At 40.2% G+C, this 21,526-nt stretch overlaps 1 protein-coding gene across 1 annotated transcript in view; it reads left to right on the forward strand.

The window, feature by feature from the left end:
* The window catches only part of ush2a (Usher syndrome 2A (autosomal recessive, mild)), a gene marked incomplete at both ends in the record, with an annotated part of 245,943 nt that overhangs the window by 183,344 nt on the left and 41,073 nt on the right, over positions 1–21,526 (forward strand). Inside the window, 4 exon segments of the mRNA XM_079260418.1 lie at positions 862–1,059; positions 1,238–1,392; positions 13,023–13,221; positions 20,053–20,160. Of these exon segments, the coding sequence (XP_079116544.1) occupies positions 862–1,059; positions 1,238–1,392; positions 13,023–13,221; positions 20,053–20,160 (660 nt within the window).

Here is a 21,526-nt window from a genome sequence, read left to right on the forward strand (position 1 = left end):
TACACCATGGCCATTTACAGCCACAGTCCCTTAACACTCCTAAAAGTAACACATGTATATGTGTGCAACTGCATTTGCATGTATATATTCTCCTGCAGCTTCACCTCCTCACCAGGGGGATTGTAACATGTATGTCGGAGGGCTTCAGTCATGGCTTCAGGTTTATGACTGCATAATGGGTAATGCACAGATGTGGAATATCTTACTGTTGGCTGTATATCTCCCCATACAGTTTTTAAGGTAGTTTTTAATCATAAACTAGAAAGAACGTGTTTGTGCCACTAATGGTGCATGCCTCACATTTATATGGAAAGGAAAAACAAAAAAGTAAAATGTGCCTTATGATTATTTGCAACATACCCCCAACATATCCCCAAATGCAGAACGTCCTTTAGCTGTAATATAGCCTTCATCAGTACAACTCTGCTTGTCTGAGTTTTGGTCAAATTGAATTTGGAATATTGATGTCGTGTATGTTGATTTTACAGTTACATGACATTTTTTATGTATCATCCAGGTCCAGTTATCACACTGATTTTTACCTTTATGGCATACTTTTACTACACTGAAGTTAACGTGTAAACTGCAATATGACAATGTGTGTTTTATAGTGTGTCTTATTAATTTATTAGTCATGTATTGGCAATCTTAATAACATAAATGATGTGAATGAGTTTATTGAAAAAAAAAACATTTTTTTTCTATAAACATTCTTGTTGGACTGCTTTGTCTTCTTGCCCATTTTTTCCTTTTTATATTCTACTTTCTAAAATGCTGTCTTATTTGTTGACAAAAGCTTGGAATAATTTTTTTTTTAAACATTTCTTTCTTGGTCTTAATGCTGACCTTGCTTTGTTGTAGATCCTGATCTGGAACCCTTTACCTCCTATGAGTATAGAGTGAGGGGTTGGAACAGCTTCGGTCGAGGCTCCAGCAATGTTACATTAGTGACAACCAGTGAAGACAGACCATGGGGGGTGGCTCCACCCCGCTGGAGTCGCCTCGGTGAACGAGATGACATCATCCATTTGCAATGGCAAGCTCCTGCTAGACCTAATGGTTCGTATGTGTGCATTTCTATAAAGACTCCAGAAATGATAGTGGAAATAAGGTTTTGTCTGCACGTGTCATTTTGTTTAAATAACTTATTGCAATGCTAATCAATGTTTATCTAAACTTTGAGGACAAAAACATAACACAATAGGTTACCAATGAAACTGTTTTTGCATTTTACAAGGTGTGATCACCCACTATGTTGTACTACGGGATGGACATGAGCGTTACCGCGGAGATGAAAACTGTTTCACTGATGTTGGAGGGATCAGGCCTTTTCAGGAATATGGTTACCAGCTGAGAGCCTGTAATCGAGCTGGTTGTAGTGACAGCACAAAGGTAAGACTGCATGCAGGTTCACTGGAGGTATTGTATAAAGTTATTCAAGAAATGAACATTATATGATGCATCACTTTACTAACTAGTAGTCAGCAATAGTCTGATCTTGCTTAAAACCCATTCAGTAGGTAGTTCATGGAACAGACAAGCAGCTTGTAATAATCTTTGCCACAACATAAAACAATACAACATCACCAGCTGCACCTATAAATGTTCAGTTTCTTCTCACTCTGTGCACTTGTGTGTGTTTTACCAACCTGCTATGTACATATGTGTCTTTTCTACACACCAGCATAAATTCACACACTTTCCAATACCTTATTCTGCTGTACCACTCCATTTCATAACAGCATTATTCCACTATGTGATCATTTAATAGCCCTAGCTTCACTGAACTAAGCACAATTTTAATGTGTAGTTTCATTCACTTCTTTAATTTAGCTTTAAAAGTTCAAGTAAAAGAATATGTGCAATAAAGTTTGTCTAGGGGTTGCAGGGGGTAAAAAGAACAAGACAGACATGAACAACTGTGCGGAAAGGTTTACTTTAAATTACTGTCATATAGGATAACAATATCAGGATTCATTCTTTCTTATGGACCTATCTAAAGACAGCTATGCAAATACACCTTTTTTTAAGCTGTAAAAATGGTAATTGATAATTGATGATAATAAAATTATTAATTGGACTTTTGCAACTGGCTTTTCACCATATCTTTTTATTTTCCATTCATCTGATCCATTTCTTTTCCCACATACACACAGAGAACATAAAAAGTCTACACAGAAAGTTTGAATCTGGAACTTTCTTGCTGAGAGGCAAAAGTACTTACCACCAGACCACTCTGCAGACCCCTTTTTAAATCATCTTTTAAACCCTAACTGATTCAGTTACTTGTTGTTACAGTTAATTGTTCTGTAAATATTATTGACATCATTGTTTTTGTTTCTGTTAAGTCATATTTCACTAATTCCAAACCAATCTGATCTCTGTTGTCAAGTAATTATAGTGTGAGACATTTCCACACACACTGAATCTGTGCTATTCCTCTGTAGAAACAAGCTGTTATAAAGCCTTGTTTCCACTCTCCAACTGTATTCAGGGCTATGGATTTGCTGAGCCTACGCGATGTTTGTGATAGCAGCCATAATACCTTCACACAGAACTCTCCCCTGCTATCTCTCTGGCTGTAGCTGAGCTGATATCACCACTACAATTAATTTCTCTGGCTTAGTGGTGATGAAAGCTCATGTTGAAAAGTGTCTTTCTAGCTTTTTTAAAAGCTAATTTAACATCTAATTATTTTGATGAGCATGTTCCGTGTAGCCTGTAGGGATGTTAGTGGAGGACTGGAAGGAGCAGAGAGACAATCACATGAAAAGACAGTAGTGAGTGGTCAATACATACAAAACGGATTAATGCACACAATAAATACAGTTTGTGGAGGAAAATTATATGGACAAAAAAGAATAGGAAAGCCAAATGAGGAAAAAAGATGACGGCTGGTTTTCCAGAAAAGGGGCAAACTGTTCAACTCACTGGAAAAAGGTCAATCATAGGACAAACAGCACAAACATTTGTTTTAATGTCCTCTAGTTCAACACTGGAATTCCCAAGCGAGCTGAGAGATGCAATCTCTCTAAGGAGTCCAAGATCAGTGAGACATTTCTAAGAGGCCGTCCACATGGTACCAAATTTCAGGACAACCGCAAAAGTATTTCAGCAATACGCCCTTTCATCGACACAAAACCAGAGATGAAACCAATCATGTTTGAAGCCAGGTGCCAAGGTGGATGGATAGGTTTGAAATCGCACAACTGGAGAATATGATGTCAATGTGACAAACACGCTCCAAACAACAATAATAATGGTTACTGTGACTAGTTGTGTTGTGGTGCTCCTCTGACAATCCTGGCTTGCTTACAACTTCTGCACCAAAATGCGCTGCTTTTACAGCATGGTATTTCTCAGTACCATTAACAGCTGAGCAGAAAGCAGATACAGAGAACAGTGTATGTCAGATGTATCACGAATGTCATATGAACTTCCTGCAACAGGGAATGAGCCTTTATTTCTAGCCTGGTTCCTGGGCTGCACAACTGGTGCACTGGACTGTGAACTGGCCCCTCCCAGGTGATAGTCTGTGGGGTCCTGGTCCTTCGTTGAAGTTAGCCAGACCCTCTGCCTGTTGGGGTGGGGGGATCATTTTTGGGCAGTTGGGACCCTGGGGCCTGCGCTCTGTCTGCCAGTACAAGGCAGGGTTGGGGTTGGCCAATCTGGGCCTTCTGGGGTCTGTCTCCCCTGTCTGCAGCTAGCTCTGGCTCAGAACTCCCTCTACCATCTCATGGGTGGATGCGGAGTTGACTGCCCTGGGGTCCTTCTGGCCTGCCTTTTGGTCTGTTCAGTTTTGGCCATGGATATTTTCTATTTTTTTTCAATTGTTTTGAATGGAAATCCAATTACATGTATTTGTCCAGAAATTATTAGAGCTTGAGTTGACAATATCAATGCCTGTCTTATTTGATTTTGTCATCCACTGAAATCCATTTTTTGGGCAAAAATTGTTAGCTGATGAAAAATGATTCATCAAGAGTAATTAATTACAAAGCTTGTGATTAATTAGATAAGTAAGGATCAAACAATGAGCAGCTGTCCATTACATGGGCTTAATGCACGTGACGGCATTTAAAACACCACAATGTGCAGTGGATTGGGGTTCCTCTATAGAGTGCTTTAAAACTATGTTAAACATGGGTTTGAGTTGTTAGTTTTGCTTATGCCATGGTCCCACACACTAAACCATTGTAGAGGCTATTATATGTAGCGGAATAGCCTCTACACCATTTATTCATTTATTTTCTTAATTGCTCGATCGAACTAAGGGTCACAGGAAGCTGGAGAAGTCTCAGCCACACTGTACATATTTTATAACAATTGTTTATTTCATTCATTATCCTAACCGCCTAGTTCTATGAAGGGGGACGGGTCGCGGCTAAGCTAAAGCCTATACCAGCAGTATTCGGGCAAAAGGCAGGGTACACCCTGGATAGCTCACCAATCCATCGCAGGGCCACACAGAGACAAACAACCGCTCACACCCACACTCACTCCTATGGGCAATTTATGGGCCAGTGGAGCCTCCCCCCAGCCAACGATTGAACCAGCGACCTTCTTGCTGTCAGGCCACAGTGCTAACCACTACACCCCCGTGCAGCCCCAAATGTTTATTTCTTTTTTACAAAACTCGCCTAATATACTGAGGTATAGGAACTATTTTATACCGTCCTCATTGAACTTTTTATGCTAAACAACCGTTATTAAGCAACAGCATGTTTGTCTCATTCATCTGTCAAAAGCCATCTGATCTAAATCATCTTATAAATGCTTTGCTAAGGTGACGGCCGGAGTGATGTAACTGATTTAATTGGTGTTTCACTATGGGAATCGCTTATGTGTGACCAACTATGAAAGCTCAAATGACAACATGTCTGTCTGTGACAGACAGGTTGAGCCATACCCAGGGCTATGCCCCCACACACAGATACGGCCAACCAACCACCAACATTCTCGCTTTATTCCCGTGTGGAACTGCAGCACGCTCCCTCAACGCGGTCGGACTAGCTTTGTGTACTGTTTAACTGTACGCAGGCGTCCCATTAAGGAGCATGTCGCCGAACGCTGTTCCTGGCTCTGGTCTGCAACTGTGTTGACTAAGAGGTTAGTTACATGGTCGTCAGATAGGCAACTGCGTAAAGCAAGCTCTGTCCAACCGTCTTTAACAAGTGGCGTACTGACTCCCATGTGTCTCGGGCTAACGCGTCAAGGTAAGCCTGTTGTTAGTCTGACATTAACTTGTTAGCAAGACAGTCTGCTTCAGCTAACATGTCACGGCGAGCTGACTCGGACATTAAGCAGTAAGCTCAGAATTAACCATCGCAAACAGACTAACATGTTACGACGAGCCTGTTTCCTTACCGCATTCCTGCTATGGCTATGCATCCCGCCTATGCCCTGCATCATGTGGGGGCCTCATGTTCGGGCAGGGACCCTCATCCGATGTGTATAGTTTGCATGGGCATTAAACATGCCCATAACTTGCAAGCTACCCCCAGGAATGCTCGCACTGCTCCGCAAAGCCCAAAAAGATCCCCAAAAGGAGGCTGAAGGTGGCAGTAGTGAACAACCAGGACCCCTCTCTTGCTGGGACCACAGCCGGGGCTCCAGGTGACATCCTTCGAGCCATCATGAGCTGGATGGACATGGAAGAGGAGTCTCCGTCATGCAACCACTTTTCAAGGGAATTCTCGACGATGAAGGGCTCGACCCAGTTAACAAGGAAGTAGAGTGCGATGTCAACTCTGAGATGTCAACCTCCTCGAGATGAACAACATTGAGGATGAGGAGGATGACTCCACCTTCCCGGGCCAGCCTTCACGGCCAGCTAGCGGGGCAGAAATGCAGCTGCAGCTGCAAGAGGGCAGCTGAGTGGGTTGAAAACACAGAGGCATGTAGGTGGGCAATCAAACCCACCTAACCAAGCTGAGAACCTAAGACTATTGGGAAAACATTCCTTTGCTGCAGTCGCAACAAGAAATCGGAGGGGAAGAAGAAGCGGGCAACCTAACACCCCCGTGTTCACTGCCCCCCCCCCTCCTTGGAAGAAAAGAAAACTGACTCGGCCCATTTCTTCATGTTCAGTGGCTCCTGTGGTTACCAGTTCATCAGGAACCCTTTTTGAGTCTCAAGAGTAGAGAGCAGATACTCAGATGCACGTGAAACAAGTTCAGATCTCCATGCCTGCCAAAACACTTTGCCAGTGTTACCAAGCATGACACAGTGTCCCAGTTCAGTTTGTGCCATTCAGGGGGTAACAAACTAAATAAAGCGTGCATTTCTGCAGCCTGTCATGTTGACATGAAGTCTGTATCCCCCCCCAGGGATACAGACTTCAATTCGCTGTCAAACAACCCAGATTGAATGGTGTGTTCGCCAGTGGCGATTCAGCTCAGTTCCTGAAAGTCGTCAGGGTTTCTACTCACAGTATTTCCTCATTCCAAAAAAGGACGGGAGATCACTCCTCCCGATTTTTAGATCTACGGTGTTAAACGGACACTTAAGAAATTATACGTTCAGAATGTTGACACACAAAGCACTGTGCAGCTCTATCCGCCCAGGAGATTGGTTTGTGACAATCGATCTTTCAGATGCGTATTTTCACATCGCCATATATCCTCCACACAGAAAATTTCTCAGGTTTGCTTATCAGAGCACAGTCTACGAGTTTCAAGCCATGTTGTTCGGGCTGTCATTAGCCCCATGGGTATTTAGCAAGTGTGTATGCAGCGCTGGCTCCACTGAGGAACAGCAGCATCACGATATTCTCCTACATAGACGATTACCTTATCTGCTCCCAGTCACAGACACAGGCGATCAGGGATTCCAAAGTTATGACAAGTCACTTAAAAGAGACATCTAATTCCAGCTCAGTGTACAGAATATTTGGGGCTAAAAATAAACTCCATCTTATATCAGGTCACTTTGTCAAAGGGGCAGATTGCGTCTTTCACCCAGTGCATGACTTGTTTTCAGCTAGGGAAAGTCATTACGTTCAGACTTTGCCTGCATCTGCTCGGTTTCATGGCGTCTGTCATTTTGGTGGTACAGCTAGGGCTTTTGATGAGAGATTTTCAGCGGTGGGTCGCGTCTTTGCGGATGTTCACCTGCCATCATCTCTGTGAAGATCACACCGGCGTGTATGGCAGCACTTTTGCCATGGAGAGAGCCAACAACTCTCACTACGGGAGTTCTGCTCGGCCAGGGTTACCCCGACAACAGACGCTTCCTTGAAAGGTTGGGGTGCAACTATGATGGGCAGAGTGGTGAATGGCGTTTGGTCACAGAAGATGGTCCGCCTTTACATAAATATGTTGGTGCTGCAGGCCGTATTCCTGGCTCTGAAACACTTTCTGCCCCACCTGGAGGGCCATCATGTCCAGGTGAAGACAGATAACTCCACGGTGGTAACCTACATAAACCATCAGGGTGGGGACCCACTCACTGCACCTGCACAGGCCAGCCAGGAAGATTATAGTGTGGTGCAGCTCCAGACTTCTATGCGTTCAAGCAACTCACGTACCAGGAGTCTTGAACAGGGGTGCAGATTTATTGTCAAGAGGGAACCCACTGTATGGGGAATGGAGACTTCATCCTCAAGTGGTGGAACAGATTTGGAAGAGGTACTGTCAAGCCTCTTCCAATCTCTCTAGATCTCTTCGCCTCATGGGAAAACACCCACTGCCCACTGTTTTTTTTCCCTATCCGAGCCAGACGCGCCACTAGGGATGGGTGCTTGAGCCCATCCATGGCCAAACATTCTGCTGTATACATTCCCACCTCTCAGCCCGATCCCCCCCACTTTAACCAGAGTGAGGGAGCAGGGTCTGGCTCTGATCCTGGTGGCTCCTTGGTGGTCATCACAGCCCTGGGTAGCAGAGATAATTCAAGTGCTAACTGCGGAACCGTGGTCTCTCCCCATCTACAGGGACCTTTTGTCTCAGGCAGGGGGAGAGATTTACCACCCTCACCCAGACCGGGTTGCACTCTGGGCCTGGCCTCTTAAAGGTGGATTTTAAATGGTACTGGTCTCTCCCCAGGAGTAATTGACACTATCCAGAATGCACGTGCCGCCTCTACACACTCCCTTTACAGCTGCAAATGGCTGGTATTTGAGAAGTGGCGTGAAGAACAGCAACATGTACTGTTCCAGTGTTCGGTTGCAGATTTGCTGTTTTTTACTGGATTTGTTGGAAAAAGGGAAGGCCTTTTCTATCAAAGTTTAACTATCAAAGTTTATTTGGCGGCAATCTCAGCCTGCCGTGTCGGATTTGGTGACAAACCAGCGGGTCAGGACCCCCTGGTGTGTCGCTTTATGAGATGTGCACACCGTAAACTACATGTCTCCAAACCACTCATTCCATTATGGGATTTGTTGCATGTTTTGGATGCGCTCTCTCAGGATTCTTTTGAACCAATTGAGGGGGTGGGACTGAAGTTTCCCGTTTTTTCAAACAGTACTGCTCATGGCTTTGACCGCAGCCAAATGAGTCAGTGATCTGCATGCCTTTTCTAACCACCCCTCTTGTTTACAGTGGAGTCCAGGGTTCACCAGGGTGTGTCTGCAGCCCAATCCTGCTTTTGTGCCTAAGGTTATGGAACCATTATACTGGTGGAGCTTTGGTGGAGCTGCAGGCATTCCATCCTCCTCCATTCAACTCAGTGGAGGAGCAGAGGCTAAACACATGTTTATGTGAACAGAACAGTTTGCTTCAGGAGTTCTGACCAGCTGTTTGTTTCCTGGGTCGCTTCCCACAAGGGCAAACCTGGGTCTCATCAAAGGTTATCACACTGGATTGTTGAGACTATACGTCTGTTTTACAGATGTAAAAAGGCTTAGCCACCCACAGGGATTAAGGCTCCTTCTAGGAGCATGGCCAAATCATGGGCTTTGTTTAAAGGGGTGTCTACTCAAGACATCTGTGCTACCGCTAGTTGGGCCAGACCACACACATTTGTGCAGTTTTACAGGCTGGATGTTGCTCAGCTGTCTCTGTCTCACGCGGTACTGGAAGTTGGGAATTAGGTCTGACTTTTACGTGTCAGTAGCTATTCCTCACACTTCGGCATTGTTCATGCAATCCGGGAGTGGGCTATATCTCCCATAGTGGAACACCGAGCAAAGTTAGAAAAAGAACGTGGGGTTACTTGACGTAAACCCTGGTTCTTTGATAACAGAGTGAGTTGTTTCATCTTCACATCCCTTCTTGCAACGACACGAAAAGAAACCTGTCCAGAATGAGTAGGAGGTAGTTGGTTGGCCATATCTGTACGTGGGGGCCGAGACCTGGGTATGGCTCTACCTGTCACAGACAGCCGTGGTGTCATCGGAGCATCCATAGTTGGTCATGCATAAGCGATTCCCATGGTGAAACACCTCACTCTGTTATCAAAGAACCAGGGTTTATGTCAAGTAACCCAATGGTCTGTCATACTCCAAAACCAAAACACAACTTGTATCTTACTGACTCCAAACGGGAGAAAAATGGGAATTATATTGCTCTATTACGGTGATCTGCAAACCATTTTTAGTATGCGTGTGTTTTTGTTTTGTATTGCTCTGAGAAAACTTTGCACACCCTCATTCAGCTAAGGTGTGTTTCCAAAACTTTTTTGTTTTCTTGAATATTCTTCAAATCAAGCTGTTGGATCATCTTGCTTTGAAACTTGTTGTGAAAACATTGTGAACATGCACACACTCTCGCAACACAAACTCAATCTCTGCCTTTCATACTCCGTACTCCTCACACACATACATATGTTCGCACAAACAAGCACACACCCTCCAGTGGAAGGTGGAAAAGGAGTGAGTTGGATTAGTTTGTACACCAGTGAAAATTGGCCAAACAGTCCCAATTATGAGATAACTTGAACTAACCTAATACACCACTGCAATTACCTGGCATCAGCTCCCTCTCTCTCTTTCTTTCTCTCTCTCTATCACACACACACACACACACACACTCACACTCTCACAAACACACACACACACACACACAGGCACTGACAAACAAACACAGGCACATACAAACGCACACCTGCTGTGACAACAGAAGGTGCTGATCTAATACGGTTGGTCACTTAGAGAGGGAGGAAGACCGATTGGTCCTCCTCTGTCTTGCCATCCTTTCGCCCTGTTCTCTCTGCCATTTGTCTCCTGTCATTCACCTGGTCTTAACATCACAGTTTCCAGTTTCTCTTAAATGGCATCTCTTTACTATTTAGCTCTTCTCATCTTTACCTTCTTCCCACTTTTCAACCACTAAGTTTGCTTTCACAGCTGTAGTTTGTCTTATCTGTAAGTTCTTCATCATTTTTGTCTGACTCACTGAGTTCCCATATCTTTGTTTCCATAAGTGTTACATTTTTTATCTGTATTATGTCATGTTTACCTGAAGTAACACTTTTTTATATTATACCCTTGTTACGGCTGCCTGTTCATTCTCTCATAATCTACACCTGTCAGCCATTGCTCATTCAAATCTCTGTTCACTGTCCTCTGGCTGGGATTGGTCCATCTGGTCACACCTTCATCTCCACCCTTCTCAATGGACAATTGATGCTCCAATCACTGCTGGTTCTACCAACTGCCTGGAAATAAAAGACACCTGGAAACCATCAATCAGTGCCAACTGCTTGCTCAGTAGTAGTCTGCCCTCATCTTGCTTGTGTGGTTGGACTGTGACTATTGTTTGATTTCCAGTGGAGATTTGTTTTTACAAGTCTAGTTTTATTTTGTTCTCAGTAGTTTATTCTTATTGTTTTGGTTGTTACCTTTGAGCTACAGTTAAACTGATATGTTGAGTTTTATGGTTGTTGTAAAACCCTGATGGCTTCACTTTCTTTTAGTTTGATTAGTGTGAAGTTGGGATTGGCTATTGGTATAGTGTTGAACACCATTTGTTTGTATTTTTCTTTTTAGACAGTTATTGGTGCTACTTGTGCGTGTAAATATCTAGCTTTGGCCGACATGGTTTCCTGTTTTCCTTTTAATGGCTGATTTTTGCATTTTGTTGTTTAAAGCCACATTGTAAACCTCAACTCCTTTATTAGCATTTTTATCCTTTTTTTTAATTTTTTTTATTTATTTTTTTTTATACCTTATCTCCTAACGTGTCAATAAATCTGTATTTGTCCATTTTTCAACATCTTTTCACAGTTCTGCCTTTTGTTCTGCTCATTGGCCCTAGCCGAGTTGGGTCGTAAAAACCCTCTTCCAAAATTGTAAAAAGAGGAGATCTGTACAAGGGGTGGGGGGCTGTTACATTACAACAATATTGTAGTTCTGAAGTGTATTTTTTAAAATAATGTATGAATGAATTTGACACATTTCAGACATTTTTCATTAAATCAGTGACTTAGTTGCAAAAGTAGTGAATTTGTACTAAGTGTGTATCTGTATTACTTCAATATTTTACTGCAGTGAAGCACTAAGGTTTCCACCAACACATTTGTGCGCAACTTTAAAGTGAAGCTCACTGCTTTTGTGGTCCCCTTACTTAGAGCAGGTGGTCATATTTCTTTTTTACACATTTCAACAAATTGTTGAGACAGTTGAGTAAATATAGCTCTTGAAAGACTTCCTAACTGAAATCACATCTTGCTTGCATCTTGCTTACCTTGTTATTCTGTGTCTTCACTGCTGCTTCCTCTCTTCTACCACTCTGTGCTTATGTGCATATACCTGCATTTACCTGTGTGTTTATCTGTGTGCGCGTGCTTCTATGCCTCTTTAGTTGTTGTTGCAGTACTCTAATTGCATATCACTGTGTGGGACAGCTGGTGGAAGTGCTAGTGACAGTCTATTAAGGCAGGATATCCCTGTTGCCATTAGCAGCAGATTGCCCTGCGATTCTTTTGGTCTCCACATTCACCCGGCGTTCACAGGCACCCGGAGAAACTACTCTAAGAATGTCCAATAAGATGGTATTTTTATCACTATACAAAGAAGCAGTACTTTTTGTTTTTGCAAATAACTAGCAAAAGTTAGATTTTTTACATATTGCTGTAGTAGTAGTACAATCATATTATCATCAATATTGTCATATTACTGAGTCTACACATTAGTCCTAATTTTTTTTTATTTTGTCTTATTCTTCCAAAATTGCAGATATATAGAGCTGTCACCTTAATGAAAAAAATGACGTTATTATAACATGATAGTTTAATTGTAAAACGTAAAACTTATGTTATAACTTAATACATTTTGAGGTGAAAACATTGAATATTAACTTAATGTTTGAATTAGGAAACTGTGCCTGCAGTAGATCGGACAAATGTCTAATTTACCAAATGGGATTAAGTTGTATTTCTTAGGACCAGTTGAGACTGTGAAGCTTGGAGGACACTGTGATAAACTAGACTGGACCACATCTTCGTGTCGGCAACCTAATTCTCCCAGGCCCAATGGTGCATATAGCCTTTATAATTTTCATTGTCAGAAAACAGCAAGGCCATAGGCTTAGCAACTGGTACATGTTCACCAAAACTAACACACTGTGTGTGTGTGTGTGCACCATCTCACTGTGCACAGCCAGGTGATGTGTGCCGTGTCCCACATTCCTGTGTGTACAATAAATCAGAGTAGAAAATGAATCCTTGACAAAGGAACAGAAATGTTTCTAATTGAGTAGAAAAATTTTCATTAAATGTATTGTGCTCCAATATTTCTATGTCCCAACAATGTCTTCACTCAGAACTGTGTGTTTTATGTTTCTACCATAAAACTTTTCACATTGTAACATGATACCTTTTCACATTTTTACAGTAAAACTGCTTTTATATTTTAACATGATATGGGTCCAGTTTTTTTTTTTTTGCTTTGGTGACAGCTTAACGCTTCCATATGGGATGGAGTTAAGTCATCAGTAAATGTTTTGTTAACAAAGTCTGATATGTCTTAGAAAGAAGATTCAGAATTTTGATTATTTTCAAAATGTTAATAAGTAATTGTAGGAGACTTTATCTTTTTTTTCCTGTACATTTTGTATGTTTGCTTTCTATCTGTGTGTATCTAGGTGATGGCAGTGACAGTCCAGGGAGTTCCAGAGTTAGTGCAGCCTCCAGTGATAGCAGCTGTAAGCCCCTCCTCCCTTCTTGTAAGCTGGTCTGAACCTTCTCGTCAAAATGGAGTCATACAGCGGTACCACTTGAACCAGACAGGGGTTGGAACCATATTTACCCACTTTATTGGACCCAAAAATTATACTGTTACAGGTAAGATATATCATTCTGTGACTCACTATCACACTTTTTCTTCCCTGTTTATTGTTTTTTTTCCCCAATCTTTTTTTTTCTGTAAGACCTTTTCCTTCCATTGTTCTTCTTCTTGTCTTTTCTTTTTTTCCATCCCAAATATTTCTTGTCTCTTCTTTTCCTCACCCATTTTTTTTCTTCTCTCAGCTATTGTTTCTGATTAACTTTTTCCTTCTTCTCACCTCTTTTTGCTTTTTCTCTTTTCTACATACCTCCAAGTGTCTTCCTTCCTTCTCTCTTTTTTCTTTGTCACAATTGTGTGACAAAGAAAAAAGAGTGGTTGCCATCTAATGACTGAGTTTACACTTGATTCCCACAATACCTCCTCTGACCAAAACTCTCAAACAACCATAAACACTACAGAGTGACAGACGATCAGGATCACAATGCTCCAAAAGAAAGTAGATACATAATAGATTTGTAGATTTGTTCTAATATTGCACATCTGTACACTGACATGGCTGTGTGAGAGGCAATGGATTTGTCTACTCTGACGAAGAGCAGTGCTTCTGGCCTTCTCTCACCAGTCACAAATACATGAAGCACTGCAAAGCAATAATAGTCATCTGCATAAATGCATTGGAGACAACAGGAAATACCAACAGAATATTATCACTATAGACATACTTGCCTCTTTGGGACCGGAATAGGTCAGTGTACAAATGCTTAATGTTCCAAAGCTGATTGATTACCTCTTCTTTTAATTTTAAAAATCAAACAGTGACATCTTTTGAAGCTGAAATGCAGTGGCATTTCCCCTCACAGCTCTCTGTGCTGCTCTGTTTTGGATCCATACCAGGCATCAGCATTGCCAGTAGCCAAAAGACTATTCCCATGGTGCCTGTGGTTGGCTTGTATGGTCAGGACTTGCGTGGTTGTGTGTTTGTATGTTTAGGCACGAGGCACGAGGCAAAGCAAACAATGCCAAATAGAGACAGTAATGTGCTGTAATACTGTACCAGCCCCAAGTGCCAGTGTAAGCAACCAGCATGTGTGTGTGAAATTCCCCTGTCCCCCAGTGAGACAGTAGAAAACCATGTGTATTCAGCCAAAACCACTGCTGGGGCAGTCTCGCCTCCCATTTATCTCCTCCTCTCTTTGTATCTGTCTGTTTCTGCAGATCTCTTTGTCACAGTGCATCCATGTCTAAGGACTATTTTTCAGTCCATGGCAATACTAAAGTGTAACATTTCAAAGTAGCAAGTGATAAAAAATAAAGTCACTTTCTATTCTTGTTACCCAGTGATTCATTAAGAACCTCATCCAAGACTGTCACTGGTATTATTTTTGTATTTTCTCACAACAGGAGAACACAAGGGTGTTTGTGGATTGGCCTGAATTTTCCTCTTTTTTTATAGTCATTTTCAATTAAACATACATTTTAGAGACCACATGTTAACATTTTTCATTTTTTAATAGCACTTATTTAGAAAGGCAACACCTTTCATATTTTTTAAACCATCTAACTAACTTAAAATAGTAAAATGGTTAGACAACACAGGGTATGAAATCTAACATTTTATTTTTAAAGTTTTCACTTTGACAGAAGAAATATTTTTGCTAGATATTTATATTAACCTGCTCAACAATTTAAAACAAAATATTGGGTTTTTTTTTTTAATTTCCCAATGCACCAGATACTCTATACAGGTCCTTATCCTTTCTAGTGTGCAGTATGTGGTGTTTTGTATTTAAGAAAATGTTTTTCAAGCCTAATTTAATCCAGCCACAGCTAAATTTTCCATTCTGTCTCAATGCAGCTTAAACCAGGGTTTAAACCAGGTCTTGGGCACATATATTTTAAATGAAATGTACTAAAAAATGAAACACTGATGTTAGTTAAGCAGACATGTGAACCTGTGTGGCGTAACTTCACACATGAGTAACTTCAACGGAAAGTAAGAACTAGTGAAGAACTGAAATGTGGTGGAGAAGAAGGAAGGAAGGGAAAAGATAATGGAATAATACAAAGAAAGAAGAAACTAAGAAAGTTTCACAGAATTATACAATTCAAAAGGAAGCAACGAAGAAATGGGAAGAAGTGGGACAGATAAAAAGATGGATGGCTGAATCAAAGTTTTTTCAATAGAAATAATTGCTGTGCCATTTCTCATCCTTAATGTTTAATACGCCATTATTCATTTTCTCTGCATCTCTCCAGTGGTTCCCCATTCAGAGACAAATGCTGAAAAAGAGCTCTCAGACACAAATTTATTTAAACCTCACAAAATAAAATTTTGTTCTTAATTTTTCTTGTTTTTTATTTTGTTTTGTTTTTTTGTTTGTTTCTTTTTTTTTTTTTTTTTTTTTTTTTTTTTTGGGCCAAAAAATATAAGTTAAAGATTGTTCAAACTTTCAAAAAAATTCAATTTACTCTCCATGTTATTTTTTGTTGTTGTTGTTTTTGTTGTTTTTAACCACTGAGATGTTAAAGGAATGATGCAACAGAAAGCTCCTCTCCTTTACTCTCTCTCTCTTTCACTCTCTCTCTCTCTTTCGCTCTTTCTCTTTGGAGGTGCAGTGTTTTAATAAAATAGTCTTGTCTGCAACCTCTTTTTTGACTGAATCTAAAAATGCAGAAACAAATGTATGGTCGTTTCCTGTTTATCAAATCTTAGCCTTAGGAAACAGACTCTTGCTAATAGCATTTTAAGCAGTTCTGAAAAGTGACACTTCATAGGAAGAATTAAGCACGACTGTACAAAGACACCCCATGTGAATCAATATTAAGTATTGCTATCATTAGCTCACAATGAATTATTGCCTGCAATTATATAGATTATGGCATTAATCATGTGTTTAATTGGTCTTTTGTAGGCTCGTTATTAATTCAGAACAGCAGGGAATAGAGTATGTTCTTTTATTTATTAATGCGTTCCTTCCTCCCCCCCCCCCCCCCCCCCCCCCCCCATAGCCCACACTCTAACTGCAACATGCTAAAGGTAAAGGCCTGTAGACATGAGAGGAGAAAACAGAACATTTTTTTCATGTAGTAATCCTGAATCCGTTTTCCAACAGAAGTGTCATAACAGTAAGTTAAAGGAAACTTTCATCCAGCTGTTTAAGTGTCCCGCTCTGTAACCTTCCCAGGAAATGTTCTTACTTACTGCACAATCACAGTAAGCAGACTTCATGCAAAAGAGTGGAACTCAGTGGAAGCAGCTAGATTTGCTTCCTGGTTGAGCCCTGCCTGATATAATGTTCACATGGTTCATAGATGTCAAAAAGGCATTCGCAGAAATGCCAGGGACAACCCTTCCTATCAACGTAACTTTGTGATGAGATGAGCTGAGCGGTTTACTTCATCTGTCAGTGCTTTCAGTGGCTGATCAGCACAGACAACCTGAAAAATGTTCCTCCTAATGTGTAAAGTCTATCATCACAGATGTCGCATATTAAGCTTAACTAATCAGTCAAAGCACAACGAAGCAAAATAAGCATGTAGTTCAATGTTTGCTTGAGGAAAAAAGTCATGCGTATTAATGTCCACCTCCAGATAAAACAAAGACACATTGTTCTTCTGTCTCATTGAAAATTTACATATTTTATACATTTTTTAAAATATGTAATAAAGATGTGCTTGACCAAGACACTATTTATATATATAAAATGTAGATAATTAAACTTGAGAAGGAATGGCAGGATTCACACCAAGATGTACGTTTGCGCAGTATCTATGTTGTATGTATGTGCATGTTTTGGTTTAACCATTTGACAAGTTTAAGATATATGTATGTATGTATGTATGTATGTGTGTGTGTGTGTGTGTGTGTGTGTGTGTGTGTGTGTGTGTGTGTGTGTGTGTGTGTGTGTGTGTGTGTGTGTGTGAGTGAGTGAATTAGAACCTGATCTCACTTTGCCATCCCATTAGGGAACCACAGACAGGAAGTCATACTCTTAATTATTTAGGAGAGGTGTTATTATCACAACCCTCTTTTCCCTCTTTTTTCTTTTTTTTTCTTTATTGTTCTTTAAGCATCATCTGTTTAATTTATTTGACTGAGAATCAGATAAAAGTTTTTTATTCAACTTTTTTTTCCTGCTATGTTATGTGTAAAATACCCTTCCTTTTTTCCTATGTTTATTCTATTTCCATTTGTCTTTCTCAGCGGTCCTCTTTCATTCTCCAGTCCAGCTTTTCTGCTTTCCCTCCTCCTCACTTTCACTGACAGTCTCTTCCTCACTCTCTGTATCAGGTGGCAGGCATGATATTGTGGTTTGTGCCCGTCACCCTATCATATTCTTGAATGCAAACAGGGAATGGCAACCTGTCAATAAAATGCCATTTTAAATCAGTTATTTTAAGTGCATCATAAATACCTAAAAGATTTCCACAACAGTACTGTGACTTCTCCCCAGCACAGCTGTCCTGTTTGGTATTTCACATGAATGAAAGGACCAAGCCATGCCTCTGTCTTACTGCCAAAGTCCCTCTGTCTCACTTTCTCTTTGTGTCTTATACAAACACACACACACACATCTCTTCTGTGTCCAGCTCTCATCATGACAGTTACAACCTTGTCTCACTTCATGTCAGTGAGCCACTCACATCAAACCCTCTCTGCCCGTTTTCACTTCCCAGTGATCACTGTTAAACTAATTGAAGCTTCCTCTGTATTTCTGTAATCAAGCACATAAGCACGCAAGTATATGCACTGGTACACGCACATGGAGGTACACACACACACATTCTGTGCCCAAACACATGCTGTGGTGTTATTTTTCTAGCAGACCAACACTGCCCTCTTCAGGCTGAGTGTTAAAGGTAATTGAAAGCCCCGCAAGGTGCATCAAAGGTATTCATCTGGATGAATATGCATATTTACATCCACTGAAAAATAAGGATTCCTTGTTTTGCTTACAATGATGCTTCTTTTCACGTCAAGTTGTTTCTTTAGCAAGTCCACTCTTTCTCCTCACATGTGTGAAGCCTGTATTTAACCTACGCTTTAAAGCACTTTGATAATTTACTTCTACAGATGTATCATTTATCTTAGATTTTTATAAATGACAAACCCATTTTCACTTGTCTGCATTTCAACCTGAAGTTTATTACTTGTGAGACTGTTTTAAAAACATTGCATAGTTGTCTGTTCAGTTTTCGGCGCCATACCGGCTCATGTCGGTGCATTGTTTAAGTGTGTGTGTAGCAAAATATAGCAAGGGGTTGCTGCTGTATTCAGCGTTGCAACAAACGACATTACTTGCAGTGTAGATATAATTTACTCTGGTAGAGCGCACACACACTTATAAACATGCTTAGTTGCACAGTTAAATAGTGTAACAGGGCTTCACACTTCAACCTATAGTACTTTTCCATGGCTGGCAGATTTCTTTTATTTAACCTAAACATGGGGCAACATTGTGAAAACATTTGCACACACACTCACACACAAGCGCATGCAGAGACACATTGATCAGTGGTTGGGTTAAGCATGGCAGGCCGCGAGGCATGTTAAGCAGGCTAAGGAGGAGTGGAAAGCGACGTGAGGAAGATGTGGTGAAGCGTTCCGCTGTGCAATAGATTCTGTGTGTGTATGTTCTCTGCTGTATGTGTTTAAAACAAGGATAGATGTTGCCACACTAACCACACTACAGATTTTACCATCTTAGATTTGTACACTTCTGGAAATCATTTACATTTAATTTTCTGTAAGATAAGTTTATGTTATATGTGGTTAATATTTTTTTTGCTACAATTTTAAATTATTTAATTCACGTATATTTATATTTGCTTGTTTTTTTATTTTGACTGTGAAGCAAAGGTGCATTTTTTTCTGCACTTCAGAAGATTAAAAAAAGATATGGATGGAATAAATATTTGGAAATGAAAGATTATAACATTAATTTAGTCAGAAAATCATTCATAGTGTAAAGCATTTACTGCTTCTCTTAAAACAGTGCAGAATAAGGAAGAAAAAAGAATTTTATGCATTCTATTATGCAGCCATCCTCGAGAAATAATGCCATTTGAGTTCTTTTGTATCTCCTTTGAATTTGATTTGCAGCCTTTGTATGCTGTCAGTTACGTGAAAGACCATAAAATATCCAGTCAACCCTCATGGCTCCACAAAGGATTTGCATTCATCCTCATTCATCTACTTTGCATCACAACCAGGCTGAAAAATATATTTGAAGAGTTTTCCAATAAAAAAAAAAACTATAAAGAAATGGCTAAAATAAAAACAAAGAAAATTGCTCCCACATTTTTTAGCAACTTCCAGAATTTTAATCTGATTATAAAAGCTGGTATTCTGCGGTTGTATTTAAAGGACCACTCAGTCGCTGTGTGATGTCTTTTAGTCGGCATAGCGGGTGCCTATAAATAAATCATGTCTGGACACTGTAGCCTAAACGCATACAGAGGTATCATAATTATCATAGATCAAAAGCTGATGACATTACAGCGTTGGACCGGTCCTATCCCATGTCAGTTCCACGGCTGCCCATCTTTACGTTGTTTCATTATTGAGTTATGGCATGCATAATTTAACACCGACAGATATGGATCCATCCGTTGAGAGAGTGTGGAAAGAGCAGTGGAGGGAGGGAGGACGGCAGGACTTTTCTGTCTATTTTTCAGTTCATGGTATCTTTTCTTCTTCTCTACCCCTGATACTCTATGTTCCCCTTTCCATCTCATTTTTAGAAAAGCTCATAGGTTTTCCGTTCTTATGAGGAGGGGAAAAGGTGGGGGGTATAAACAGCTACAATGTGAATGTCCTTATAAATGTGAAAACAGTCCTGTGATTGTCTTTTTTAACATGCTATTACAATGCCTGGATGCCACAGGTCTGCAGCCATACACGGACTACAGTTTTGTGCTGGTGGCCTGTACAGCAGTTGGTTGCGGAGCCAGCAAGCCATCCACAGGATGCACCCTGCAAGCCACACCTGCAGGTATACGCTTGCACACATGCACATTCACATACACACACTTACCGTCTGTGGAAGATCCTGCTCAGTCATTAGACCTTTACGAAACATATGTATATTTAGATTTTATTTGTGGACACTTATTTTAAATCCAAGATGTGTTTTATACCTGCTGAGAAATAGTTTCAATAAAGATTTAACCCAAATATTAGGATATAAAATGAACAGGACTTAATGATCGATTTTCAGAAAGTGCTTGTTTATATAACAAATTTCATTTTATCCTTTTAAGAAATGCCGTAATGCAACAATTTTCCAGATTTTTATTTAGATTTAGTTTCTTTAATATTTACTTTTTACACCATTTAGGTTTTTATTTACTGTTTTTCTTCTCTGCTTCCTCATTTGACCTCTGCGTTTAACTACCTCTCACCTTCCTCTGCCTCTTTTTTCCTTCCTGTTTACAACATTATTCCTTTTATTGCTTCCTGACTAAAATGACAAGTGCTTTTTTTTTCCCTTGTAATGAACTAGAATTTGGATCATCATTCTTCCCTCAATGCAGATCTCATTCATTGCTCTGTTCACTTGTTACTTCCATTTTTTAATTTTTTTATTTTAACACATATATAAAATGTTCCAGTTTTATTTACTTCTCTTTCTGTCTCACACCTTTCTTTCTTTCCTCAGAATGAAATTCAGACATATTTCATCTTAGTTGTCAGGTTTTTTATGCACATTTTTATGTAATTAATCATTTGTTTCCTTAACCACATCCCATTAACCCACCTGTTACCCTACGCAGCCTTTTGTTGCACTTCAGTCTTGCACCTGTCTGTGCATATCTGATATCTGTTTTGTTGTCTACTGGATCCTCTTTGTGAGACCATCTACTCTTCCATGTTTCTCATTTCTCACTACATAAAATGTCATCACAGCTCCAGTAATTACTGTAACTAGAATTAATGTGTGCATTTAATGCTGTTTTAAACATACTGATAAACAGATTAGATATAAAACCTGCACAACTATAAATAGTTATGTTTTGGACCATTTATGTCACTTTTCATTTAAAATCATGAACGTTTTCACTATTGAAATCTTCCACTTTCTTCGCGAGTGTTTTTCTCTCTGGTGATTGTATTTATATCTCTTGAGGAATCTCTTCAGTCAATCACTTTGTTTCATCAAGCAAAGAATAAATTTAATTTGCTAATGTAAAAAGAAACCTCTTATCCTTTGTTGTTATTTTTTTCTTTTCAGAAAGGCTGTTTCCTTTTGCAAAATGTTTTCATGTACTTTTTGATTACGCTTTAATACCAGTTTGTTTAAAACAAACAGAAAGAGGACTGCTGATAAATTATGGATGCAATTAATCAAAGCCAAAATC

This window comes from Telmatherina bonti (assembly GCF_933228915.1).
Source record: "Telmatherina bonti genome assembly, chromosome: 1".
NCBI classification, from domain to species: Eukaryota; Metazoa; Chordata; class Actinopteri; order Atheriniformes; family Telmatherinidae; genus Telmatherina; species Telmatherina bonti.